Source organism: Hemiscyllium ocellatum, chromosome 1 (assembly GCF_020745735.1).
Source record: "Hemiscyllium ocellatum isolate sHemOce1 chromosome 1, sHemOce1.pat.X.cur, whole genome shotgun sequence".
NCBI lineage: Eukaryota > Metazoa > Chordata > Chondrichthyes > Orectolobiformes > Hemiscylliidae > Hemiscyllium > Hemiscyllium ocellatum.
Window position 1 is genome coordinate 47921223 of NC_083401.1, and position 13893 is coordinate 47935115.

At 41.0% G+C, this 13893-nt stretch overlaps 1 protein-coding gene across 1 annotated transcript in view; it reads right to left on the reverse strand.

Moving 5' to 3' along the window:
* Positions 1-10682, reverse strand: part of nars1 (asparaginyl-tRNA synthetase 1) — a 45400-nt gene extending 34718 nt beyond the window's left edge. Inside the window, exons 1-4 of the mRNA XM_060829133.1 lie at positions 10540-10682; positions 6293-6375; positions 6133-6198; positions 3784-3876 (exon numbers count right to left, since the gene is read on the reverse strand). Coding sequence (XP_060685116.1) covers positions 3784-3876; positions 6133-6198; positions 6293-6375; positions 10540-10585 — 288 coding nt within the window. The 5' untranslated portion in view covers positions 10586-10682. The remainder of the gene's footprint in view (positions 1-3783; positions 3877-6132; positions 6199-6292; positions 6376-10539) is intronic.
* Positions 10683-13893: the final 3211 nt, after the last annotated feature.

Consider the following 13893-nt stretch of genomic DNA (forward strand, 5'->3'; position numbering starts at 1 on the left):
CCCACCCCCCACCCCATAAAGCATTTCGAGAAGGTCACCCAGAAGTTAACTTTGCTTGTTGTTTTAAGCGGGTGTAGAGTGGATATTCCAGGAGAGATGCTGCTGGTCAAACCACTGACTTTTAAAAAAAACAGAATTTACTTACAAGATTATTGAATGAAACACAAACAACAGTAAACAGAATAACAAATAACCTAACCTATCTGAAAACTCAACAGGTCATCTCAACTTAATGTTGTTCGAAATAGTTGCAACAATCCTCATGAACACCTCTTGGCACAAAAGGTAAAATCAAACACATGTTCTTACAGGATAGAAGTCAGAGAGAGAAGAGAGAACCAACCTGGACCTGCTTCTTTTGGTCCAGCAGCTTTTTTCACACTCCTACTAAAAACCAAACCAGAGTCAAGCTGAGCTGGGAGAACTGGTCACTCCCCTTTCATTGTACAAGTGTTTCTTATAAATTTGAAAGCTTTCTGCCTGAGGCTCAGGTTGATGTTTTGGACGAAAGTTTGCTCACTGAGCTAGAAGGTTTGTTTTCATTTGAAAATCTTCCAGCTCAGTGAGCAAACTTACATCCTGTGGCCGTATCTGTCAGCTATTATCAAATTGGCACTAAAACCCTTCAACCCCAGAAGGGAGTCTGTGTCGTTTACGACTTCTCTGAAAAAGAAACTAAGACAGCATAACCTTGTTAAAGGAGCAGCTTCGTCATGCCTCAAACACTTCATCTGGTTACCAATTACTTAAAAATGAAATTTCTCCTCACTTCTTTATTTAATTTATTGCTATAATTTATTATAGCAATCCTCCTCTAAGTAGAAACAATCTCTTGAGAGATACTGTCCAAATTATTCATAATCTTTAAGCTCTACATCTGGTCTCCCTATTGTCTTCTCTTTTCTAAAAAGGGATTCCACCTGTTTAAATTTCAACTAATATAGGTAATCCCTCAGATTTGATGCATTCTGAGCATTGTACTGCACTTTGCCAGTTTTTCTCGTTCTAATCTCTAGAATGCAACATGAATTTTGAGTTTGTTTCAACATTTAACTTAGAGAGAAAAATTCCAAGACATCAAATTATTCATAAATTATCAAGTGGTGGCCATAGGAAAATGAAAGAATTTATTTTGCGTTAAAATGCAACAAAACAGAACCTCAGAAAAAATTATATTCATCCTAGTAGTCGAAGGACTACCAATACCATTTCATGGGTTTTACAGTGCGGACCTGTGTCAAACATGAATTTAAATTCACTTAATCTAAAACTTGCATAGCTTGAAGGGAAGCAATTACTCATCCCAAGAGGAGGACTTGGATTGAAGCTAACACTACCACTGATCTAAGTATTTTTCTACTCAACAATATTTGGTTTAAATTAAAACCACTGATCATTATTTACCGGTGGTAACTCACTTTATGGGCGGATTGTAAAACTGCTAATGTGACACTCCTATTCGAAAAGGGAAAGAGGCAAAAAACTGGTAATTGTAGGCCAATTGGCCTAACATTAAATGTTGGAGAAGTATTTGAATTAATTATTAAAGAATAACAGAACTTTTGGAAAATCATAATCAAGCAGAGTCAGCATGGCTTCAGGGAGGAGAAATAATGTCCAGCTAATTAAGAGTCTTTGGAGGAAGTTGAAAGCAAAGTGGACAAAGTAGAACCAGAACTTCCAGAACATGTTCAATATGGTACTTTACGAAGGATAAGATAAGCCCATGGTGTTAGAGATAGTACACTGGTATGATAGAGAAAATTAGCTAATGGGCAGAAAACAGTGAGTGGAGATACAGGGATCTTTTTCAGGACGGTAACCCACGACCAGTGGAGTTCCATCAAGGTCAGTGCTGCGACTGCAACTGTTTACAATGTATCTTAATGACTTTGAGGAAGGAAGTGAATGTACTGTTGTCAAATTTGAAGACATCACTAATGTCAGTTGTGAGAGGGATACAAATAATTTAGACAAAAAAATTGATAAATGTACAAAAAGTTAGCAAATGGAGTGTAATGTGGGAAAATGTGAAGTTGCCCATTTTAAAGGGTGAAAACAAGAACAAAACTTTATTCAAATGGAGAAAAACTGCAGAAAGCTGCAAAGGGACTTGGGAGCACTTGTGCACGAAACAAAAGCTAGCACACAGATGCAGCAGGTAACAGGAAGGTTAGTGGAACGTTAACTCTTACTTCAAGGCAGTTGGAGTATAGGATAATTGGAATATAAGATAATAACAACTGTACAAAGTACTGGTGAGAGACCATCTAGAGTGGTGTTGGCCTCCTTACGAAAATATATAATTTCATTGGAGGCAGTTGAGAGAAGGTTCACTGGAATGGAGGGATGATCAATAAGCAAAGATTAAACAGGTTGGGGCTTGGAAGAATGAGATGTGACCACATTGAAACACATAGAATTCTTAAGGGGCTTGACAGGTTAAATGCTCAGAGGATGTTCCCCCTCATGGGAAAGTCTAGGACCATAGTCTAAGATTTAGTGCTAATTAAAGACAGAGATGAGGAGGAATTTCTTCCCTCAGATGGCTGAGAGTCTTTGAAACTCATTGCCATGGAGAAATGTGGGATTAGACACTCCTTGGATGCTGCCTGAACTGCTGTGCTCTTCCAGCACCACTTATCCAGAATCAGATTACCAGCATCTGCAGTCATTGTTTTTACCTTGTGTCCAGTTAAGGCTAAGATATACAGATTGCTGATGAGTAGGGGAATCAAGGGTTACAGGGAAAAGGACAGGAAAGTCGATGTGAGCAATGTCGGATGAGCAATATTCCTATTGATGGGCACAGCAAGCTTGAGGGACCAAACAATCTCCTCCTGTTCCTATTTCCAATGGTTTTAAATATCACAGATCAAGTCCCACTGTGCAGACTTAGACTTGAGGTCAAGATTAAGTCTGAGACTCTGGCTCAAGACTGAGTAAAACATTCAATACCAGGCTGCTGTCTTATGAGTGAAGTGTTAAATAAAAGGGCAAAGATCATATGGCATAGATTAATACCAGCCAGTTCCCTCAAGCCTTTGACATTATTTTTTGTTCAAGCAAGCAATGTTTCATATATAGACTGGTGTAATTTGAGAATTTGAGCTCTACAGTGAAGGAAAAACAGATTTTAATTTTCAGCTCTGAAGATCTGACTTGTTTTCCAAAAGAAAAGGACTGTTGAGAAGTTGAGAAGATAATTGCTAATGTATTTGCTGACTTGAGATTTACAAACTAGATTGTAAAAGAGATGTAATAAATGTAGAATAAATGGAACAAGGATCATTTCAAATCTGGGTCCAGAATAGGGGATACACATCAGGGCCCATTAACCAGAATACATGGCATTAGGAAGCCCACTGTGCTTGACTTGGGGGCCTTGCCTAGCCCTGCACGAGAGCATGTGATTTCTGCCTTTGAACCATTGTTTCCAAAGCTATCCAGTCCTTTCCATCACCTCACATGCGAGTCTGTTGAAGACTAAATGATAAAACATTTAACATGGATTAATCAAAAGCTCAATTTCCTTAACATGCAACCACTAGGCTGAGAGAAAAACTGCTACATTTCCCTTTACTTCCCCTATTTGTGTATGTTTCCATGGTATTATTGAATGCATAGTATGGTTGTTATATTGTACCCCAAAAGTAATTGGAAGTACCTTGATAAAGTGAACTGCCAATCAAAGGTAAGCATTGAATGAATTCAAATCCTGCATATTCACTGCAGGAACGGTCCAAATGAGAAGTGTAGAAAACGAATAAAGATCTTTCTTACCTCCCTTTTCTCTTTTGATTCGTTCTTCATTTGATCCCGTTGCCAGAGCTTTCTAACATTTTTCATCTGTGACTTTGATATAACCTCCCAGCGCTTAAAAAGATGTGAAATGCAATCTTGTAACAATTGTGGTAAAAAACGATGTCACCAACAACAAAAGGACCAATCTCCAAAAGTTGTTGTTTCTCAGCTTCTCAATCAACAACTCACACGGCTTGACAACAATAATTTTAGAATTTCTACACTCTATTATAAAAACCTTAATAGCACAGCACTTGGAAAACAGTAGCAGGATCAGACAGAGTCAGCATGGACATTGACAAAAACTGAAATCATGCTTAATAATTCTACTGGAATTGTTCACGCATACGAGTTGAATTGATAAGGAGGAACTAGTAGAGGCAATTTAATTGGACTTTCAGAAGGCTTTTGATAAAGTCCCATACAAGAGATTAGCATGTAAAACTAAAGCGCATAGAATTGAGGTAGCGTACTGACATGAATAGAGACCAGGTTGGCAGACAGGAAACAAAGAATGAATAAATCGGCGGGCACTGACAAATGGAGTGACACAGGAATTATTGCTTTTTCATAATATATATTTATGATTTATATAGGGAAACAATGTAATATCTTAAGTTTGCAGAGAACAAAAGGTTTGGTGGGAGGGTGAGCTGCGAGAAGGATGAAGAGATGCTTCGTTGATTTGGACTATTTGAGTAAGTGGGCAAATGCATGACAGAACTATAATGTGGATAAATGTGAAATTATCAACTTTAAATCATAAAAATGGGAAGGCAAATTATCCGAATGATATAAAATAGGAAATTGGGGTGCAATGAGACTTGGTTGTCTCTCTACAGCAGCTGCTGAAAATAAGCATGCAGGTGCATCAGTTTGTGAAGAGACAAATGTTAAGTAAATGGTATGAATTCCAGAGATGAAAGGCTTGTCTTATGGGGACAGATTGAACAATTTAGGTCTATAAAGACAAACAGAGAAGAGGGGCAATTAATTAAATCCCCACCATTGTAATTTTCGTGACACTACCCAAAAAAGAGCCATTATTTGTGCCTCAGTTTCCTAAATTTGCTTCAATCAGAGGGGTTTCATTTATGGTTTAACGTATGGGTTACAACACAAGGTTTTCATAAATTAAAAATTAGACTGAAGGAAGGTCAAGCTATTTCAGGCCCAAGGAGAAGCACAGATTATCAAATGTACATATCAACAGTTCCTTTATTAAGTGAAGTTCCTAAGCAAAGTTCAAAAAAGGGAGTACCATTTGCGGAGCTTTAGACAAAGCTAAGATGATTCCAATTAAGAAACAATACAAACATAGTGCCAAGGTGAAACAAGAACATCACCAAGGAACATACAATACCCAAAGTCACATTCAGATTTCTCAGCAAGCAAACAGACTATTTAATATGTACACTGTCCAAGAAATAAACCAAAGGTGGAAGTTGATCCAATGTTGCAAAGAGAAAATGAGTTTCATTTGTTTGTTGCGTTATGATTAAGCAAATCCAAGCTTATGCAAGAGTCTGAACTTTCAACAACCTCATCTTTGTAAATATGGTAATTTAGGTCGCATTCATTTATCAAAAAATATTATTCTAATTTAATTCCAAAAGACCAATACAGAACCTGTTACAGTTTTTGACAAATAAAGTTGTCTTAGTATGATTTAACTTTTAATATCTCTAGGAAAAAAGGTCGTACTTCATTCAGTGTTGGGAATCATTTGGCCAAAAATTGAAATTGTTAATCATAATCTAATATAATTTTCTTTCATATAAAAAATATATATTAAATGAAAAATATAAAAAAGCTACATTTAGCTTAAAAGATGAATTACTTACTTGCATGCCCTTCAATTAATTTTGGACTTTTTCAATACAGTCGTGTCCCCCCTCCCTGGACCCGTGGCGGATATGTTCCCAAGATCTACCATGGAAACCCGAAACCGCGGATAGGTGCGAACCCATTCATTTAAATGGCAAACGGACCTTTCTGACAGCCTCCTGATCCCTGGTTCTGGAACGTTCTCTATAATATGTTCCGGCCATGGTAACTGTGAAAACTGGACCAGTGGATACAGGGTATACCATTTTCCGCATAAAGAATTGTAGAAGGTGCATTCGGACTGCCTACCTTTGTAACCTCTCTCTCCCGATCCAAACAAGATTACAGAGCATATGTCAAACATGAAACTTTATGATATTTGCGTCCAGGACAGGATACTGCCATTTAATCAACCTTCGTACACTACAAAATGATTCATTTGCTTTTTTTTATGTGAATATTTATGAAAGAAAACATTTTTTAAAAAGAATTTGTATTCACCTCATTTTCATTTTGGGAGTCCACATAAATAATTGGGAATGGTTCCTTGCCTGCCACTTTTAAGGCCTACAAAAGGAACAGAGGCAGTTCATAACCCTTATATACATTTTCATTAATAAAAATAATTTATTTCAAATGCTGTTACTGACTGAAAGTTTACCCAAAGAGCTGTTTTAAATGGCTTGTCTTTTGTTCCTGTTCCAGTTTCATCATCTCCTTCACGACCAGAGACATACAGTTCAGCTGTAACATAAGAAAATTGAAAATCTTATTCCTGTAGATACAAGTGTTAGAGGCCTATTACCTTGTGAAAAAAAACCTAGACTTATATTGTGTCTTACTGCATTTTCACAAACACTAGAAAGTGCTTTCTATGCCAAGAACTGTATGTGTAAATATATTCAATCTGATGCACTATTTCACTATGCAACACCTTTGCTGATTCATTAAATTATAATGATAACAATCGGGGAACAGCAAAATTATGAACCTGAGTTATACTACTGTTCACTGGCAAATCAAAATTGTAAACAACTATAATACTCAAGTTGAAACTGATGTTATGTTCCAAAATTGCAGGTTTGATGGTTAAATATTCTCCTCTCCTCTCTTCCAGAGATACGCATTTGCACAGATATGTGCAATGTTTTAATTCGTTGCTCAAATGTCATCATCAGTGCTAACCCAGACATCTGCATTGTTTTATTACTAGTATTGCTATAACCAATTAATCCAAACAGATCGAAGATTGAATCAGAGACCCTTTAGCTTATCTGGTTCTGCTACTCACTTGCTGTCTTTATGAACTGAACCTTCAAGGGGACGATTAAACAACACTCAAGTTCTCTGTGATGATACCTAAAAGCTTTAAAACCACAGCTAAATCCATTGCGCCAATCTCACATCGTTTTACGTTAATTGTTATTTTTCCACCATTTGAATGTACTGCCAAGACAGCATGCTCAAAGTCAACAAGAAGGAACATGCTTTATTCTAACCTACATTATAGTTTCTAATCAAATGTTTAACCAACTAGTTAACAAGTTCTTTCTCTTTTCAAAAAAGGATTTAAGCCATATTTGGGAGTTGGCTATTCCACATTGCTTCTGTTTTTTTTAAATTCTATAAAATTCCCTTGTTACAGTGGAGGCAAAATTTACACATGCACTGTCTATTCATATTATCTACAACAGCAAATTGAGTTTGTGTGTAACATCAACTCATCTAATGCTACAACCTTGTGTTTTCCCCATGAATTTTTCTTCTCTTCGGCTAATTACCTAATATCTTTTGAAAGTCATACTTCAGCCCACCCTCACAAGACCTTTCATGCATCTCAGATCCTAAACAGTTGTTGCATGAAAACATTTTCCCTCATGTCACCTCTAGACTTATACCTCATCTTAAATTGGTCTCCACTAATTTTTGACCTTTCCATCAATGAGAGCAGTTTCTCCCCATTTAATTAGTTCAGATTATTAATCATTTTTAACATTACTATCAACTCTACTCTCAAATGTTCCAAGATATTCCAAACAATTCATACTCCTGAAGTTCCTCTTCCTTGAGCAATTCTTAGAAGACTTCTTTGAACCCTGTCTAAATCTTCATACCCTTCTTGATGTGCATACCCAGAATTGGACACCATACTTCACTTGAGGCCAAACCAATGGTTTATAAAGATTTTGTCATAACTTTACTTGATTTCACATTCCAACATCTATTTCTAAAGCCCAGGATCCAATATGCTTCTTTAATTACTTTGTCTATTTGTCTCATCACCTTCAATAATTTATGCACAAATATCCACAGATCCTTTCTGCTGCTTTTGCCTATAGAATTAAACTCTTCCGTTTATATTCCATCTAATTGTCCTTTCTAGTAAAAGTTCTCTTATGCTAAATCTGATCTGCTACATAGGCAGCTTTTCCACAGTCAGTTTATCTCCTCTTAAAATCGATCATTATCCTTTTCACTAATCATTACATTTACAGGTTTACATTATGTGCAAATTTTGAAATTGTGCCTTGTCTGCCCAAATCTAAGCCAGTAATGTAGATCGAGAAATAACTGTACCGTTACTAACAAAAGAAAAATAGCACGGATGCTAGAAACCCAATGAAGAACTTCAGTTCACTGACCTGAAAAGTTCATCGCTTCTCTCTCTGCAGATTCTACCAGACTTATTGAGCGCCTTAAACATATTCTCTTTCTATGTCCCAGTACTGGCTCCAGGGAAACCTGCCTCCAGTTGTTGGTCATCATTCTCTGCTTACAGTCACTCAATCTTCTTGTCACATCCCTTTTATTCCATGGGATAACAACATACTTACCCATAGGTCCATCCTTCTTGATACACTAAGTTCTTTGACAATGGACTTTCTTTTCTTATTTTACACCTGAAGTAACATCATAATTATACATTACACATAATAGATTTGATTGATGTTGACCTTGTGGTGTCCTCTAGTGGTCCCTAGCATTACAGATTCCAGTCTCCAGCCAGTTCAATTCAGTCCACGTGATATCAAGGAACAGTTTGAGATACTGCAAAGGCTACAGACACTGACAACATTCCGGCAATAGTACTGAAGACTTGGGCTCCAGAACTTGCTGCTCCCTTAGCTAAGCTGTGCCAATACGTTAGAACACAATCATCTTCTCAACAATGTGGAAAATTGCCCAAGATTGTCCCATCCACAAAAATCAAGACGAATCCAATCCAGCCAATTACCGCCTCATCAGTCTACCCACCACCACCACCATCAGTAAAGCGATGGAAGGTGTCACTAACTGTGCTATCAAGCAGCACTTGCTCAGTGACATACAAATAGGGTTCAATCAGGACCGCTCAGCTTCTGACCTTATTACAGCCTTGGACAAACAGAGACAAAACAGCTGAATTCCAGAGTGAGGTGAGAGTGACAGCCCTTGACATTAAGGCTGCATTAAACCAAATATGGCAACAAGACAAAACCATCACGTGCTACCATCTTCAACTTTTCTTTAATTCAGCTATGGGATGTGGGCATTATTGGCTTGCCAGCATTTATTGCTCATCCACAGCTGCCCTTGAGAAGATGGTGGTGGGCTGCCTTCTTGAACCATATGCTGTAGATTGACCCACAACGTTCTTAGGGAGGGAATTCCACGATTTTAATGCAGCCACATTTAAGGAATGCTAATATATTTCAAGTCAGAATGGTGAGTGGCCTGCAGGGGAAGTTGCAGGCGGTTGTGTTCCCATGTATCTGGAAGGTGCCATTTAAGGATTTTTGGTGAGGTTGAGTGGGGGTGGGGGTGGAAATGGTGCCAATTAAATAGGCTGCTTTGCTCTGGATAGTGTCAAGGTTCTTGAGTGTTGTGGGTGCTGCTGCACCCATACAGACAAGTGGAGAGCATTCCATCACACTCCTCAGTGCGGAGGCACTAACCCAGTGGTATTACCATGAGACGACTAACCTAGAAACTCAGCTGACATTCTGGGGAACAGGGTTCAAATCCTGCCACAGCAATGGGTGGAATTCAAGAAAAAGTGTCTGGAATCTACTGATGACCATGAAGCCATTGTCAGTTGTCAGGAAAACCCATCTGGTTCATCTGGGAATCAGCCATCCTCCAAGTGTGGCTTACATGGGATTCTAGATTCTCAGCAATGTGGTTAATTCTCAACCTTCCTCTGAGCCATTCAGATGTATCAATCACTATGAAGTCTGACAGAAATGAAACCAGGCTGATCATCTGGCATTGACCTAGCACCAAAACACACACCAATGCCAGAAACAGCCCTGTCGACCTTGCAGAGTACTCCTTCCCAACATCTTGGGGTTAGTGCCAAAACTGGGAGTGCTGTCTCACAGACAATAAAAATAGAATTAAGTAAAAATAGAAAATGCCAGAATCTCACTCTCAAGTCTGACTGTCACACTGGAGAAAGAAGTAAAATTAACCTCTCAGCAGAACTGAAACCTTGATTCTTGCTCTCTCTCCCTCCAAATGATGATGCTGAACACAACTGTGCACGTCGAACAGATTTCAGATTACTCACCGGCCTAAATCATTGAGGAATAAAGGGCTGGTTAAAATAACCCCCAGTGCCACCACTGAGTGAAAAGCACTGTTGCCAGAGTTTTGGTTTCAGTTTTACAGGCCTATCTGGGTGTGATGCCAACGATGATCAAGGGCTGCAGCCCGGGGGGGAGAAGCAGCTAGACACATAACGCAAGGTGTACAATATTGAGGAGTCGAAGGAAGCCACACCACAGACACCCTGGAGGCATCAACCATCCACATAAGGCAGGGATGAGCACCCAGCCCCGGCCACCAGGCAGGAAGTGCGGCCATCCAACCAGCCGAGAACACAACCCTCCCCCGGGATTTTCCCATTTCACAAGATCTGCTCCTTACCCAGGGTCAGCTTCTCCGCCTCCTGATTAATGTCCCCGGAAGACATGTTTGCAGGTTCAGACCGCCAGACCTTCCCCGCCGTCCCCCTGTCCCTCTCGCTCTCCGGCCGGCAACGGCTGCAAAGGGGCGGGGTTACACTGAGACACACACACACACCCCTGACGTCGGGATCCGATCTCTGATTGGTCGACAGCAGTGTCAATCAGGAGCGCATGCGCAAGGCAGGGCGCTTGCTTTTGATTGCATCAGGCTTGAGTCAAACGGGGGTGGGATGGAAAGGAGATATGGGGTGGTTGTAAGATATGAGAGGTGAAGGAGATAAGGGGGCAAAGGACATTAGATTAGATTCCCTACAGTATGGAAACAGGCCCTTCAGTACAACAAGTACACACTGACCTTCTGAAGAGTAACCCACCCAGACCCATTCCCCTACCCGATACTTACCCCTAACTAATACGCCTAACACCATGGGCAATTTCGCACAGCCAATTCACATAACCTACACATCTTTGGATTGTGGAAGGAAATTTGAGCATCCGGAGGAAACTCACCCAGACACAGGGAGAATGTGAAAACTCCACACAAGACAGTCGCCCGAGGCTGGAATTGAAACTGGATCCCTGGTGCTGTGAGGCAGCAGTGCTAACCACTGAACCACCCTGCCGTCCATGATGGGGGGAAGGAGATATAGGGGAATAGGCGATATGATGGGTCGTAGATATGTATGGGAGAATAGGAGATATGGGAGTGGGAGATATGAGGGATAGGAGATATGGGGCAAGAAATATGGACGGTAGGAGATTAGATTAGATTAGATTAGATTTACAGTGTGGAAACAGGCCCTTCGGCCCAACAAGTCCACACCGACCCGCCGAAGCGTAACCCACCCATACCCCTACATTACCCCTTACCTAACACTACGGGCAATTTAGCTTGGCCAATTCACCTGACCCGCACATCTTTGGACTGTGGGAGGAAACCGGAGCACCCGGAGGAAACCCACGCAGACACGGGGAGAACGTGCAAACTCCACACAGTCAGTCGCCTGAGTCGGGAATTGAACCCGGGTCTACAGGCGCTGTGAGGCAGCAGTGCTAACCACTGTGCCACCGTGCCGCCCATGTGGGGGAACAGGACATATGGTGGGTAGGAGATATGGAATAGGTGTTATGGGGGATAGGAGAGATGGGGTGGATAGGAGATACAGTGGTTGAGAGATATGAAGGGATAAGATATAAGGGGGTAGGAGATTTGGGGGGATGGATAGTACGGGGCCGTGGGAGATATGGGGAATAGAAGCTATGTAGGGGATAGGAGCTATGTGGGGAATAGTAAATGGAGGGGATAGTTGATATGAGAGGGAATAATAGATATGGGGGGGATGGGAGATATGGGGACATCGGATATATAGGGGGCATCGGATATATGGGGGCATAGGAGATATTGGCATAGAAGATATTGGAAGCATAGGAGATATGGGGAATGGGAGATATGGGGAAATAGGTGACATAGGGAAACTAGGAGATATGGTGGGAAGGAGATATGTGGGGATTGGTGATATGGGGTGAATGTGGAGGATAGGAAGTATGGTGGGATGGGAGATATGAGGATAGATTGGAGAAATGGGGGATAGGTGGATAGGAGATATGGGGAGCAGGAGATATAAGGAGATGGGAGATATGGGGGAATAGGAGATATGGGAAGGATAGATGGTGGGGAAAGGGGAATGTGAGATATAAGAGAATCCCTACAGTGTGAAACCGGCCATTTGCTCCAACAGGTCGACACTGACCCTCAGAAAAGTATCCCACCCAAATTTATTCCACTATTACTCTACATTTTCCATGGCCAATTCACCTAACCTGCACATCTTTAGATAGCAAGAGGAAACTGGAACACCTGGACAAAACTCACCTGGACCGACACAGGGAGAATGTGCAGACTCCATACAGATTGTCGCCCAAGACTGGAATCAAACACAATGATAGGGGGTAGGGGGATAGAGAGAATGAGGTTAGGGCATAGGTGGGGAGGGGAATAGGAGGGGAAGGTGATAGGAGGGGAGGGAGATAGAGGAAATGGAGGTAGTGGAATATGAGGGGAGGGGAATGGGGACATAGGAGGGAACATAGGAGTGGAGGGAGTTGGAAGGGGAATTAGGACAATAGTAGGGATATAGATGGTGACATCTTGCAAAATGTCCAGATTACAGAGGAGGAAGTGCTGGATGTCTTGAAATGGTTAAAGGTGGATAAATCCCCAGGACCTGATCAGGTGTACCCGAGAACTCTGTGGGAAGCTAGAGAAGTGATTGCTGGGCCTCTTGCTGAGATATTTGTATCATCGATGGTCACAGGTGAGGTGCAGGAAGACTGGAGGTTGGCAAAAAGGGTTCCACTGTTTAAAAAGGGAGGTAAAGACAAGCCAGGGACTATAGACCGGTGAGCCTGACCTCGGTGGTGGGCAAGTTGTTGGAGGGAATCCTGAGGGACAGGATGTACATGTATTTGGAAAAGCAAGGACTGATTCGGGATAGTCAACATGGCTTTGTGCGTGGGAAATCATGTCTCACAAACTTGATTGAATTTTTTGAAGAAGTAACAAAGAAGATTGATGAGGGCAGAGCGGTAGATGTGATCTATATGGACTTCAGTAAGGCGTTCGACAAAGTTCCCCATGGGAGACTGATTAGCAAGGTTAGATCTCATGGAATACATTTGGATACAAAACTGCCTCAAAGGTAGATGACAGAGGGTGGTGGTAGAAGGTTGTTTTTCAGACTGGAGGCCTGTGACCAGTGGAGTGCCACAAGGAGCGGTGCTGGGTCCTCGACTTTTTGTCATTTGCATAAATGATTTCGATGTGAGCATAAGAGGTACAGTTAGTATGTTTGCAGATGACACCAAAATTGGAGGTGTAGTGGACAGCGAAGAGAGCTACCTCAGATTACAACAGGATCTGGACCAGATGGGCCAATGGGCTGAGAAGTGGCAGATGGAGTTTAATTCAGATAAATGCAAGGTGCTGCATTTTGGGAAAGCAAATCTTAGCAGGACTTATACACTTAATGGTAAGATCCTACGGAGTGTTACTGAACAAAGAGACCTTGGAGTGCAGGTTCATAGCTCCTTGAAATTGAAGTCACAGGTAGATAGGATAGTGAAGAAGGCGTTTGGTATGCTTTCCTTTATTGGTCAGAGTATTGAGTACAGGAGTTGGGAGGTCATGTTGTGGCTGTACAGGACATTGGTTAGGCACTGTTGAAATATTGTGTGCAATTCTGGTCTCCTTCCTATTGGAAAGATGCAGTGAAACCTGAAAGGGTTCAGAAAATATTTACAGGGATGTTGCCAA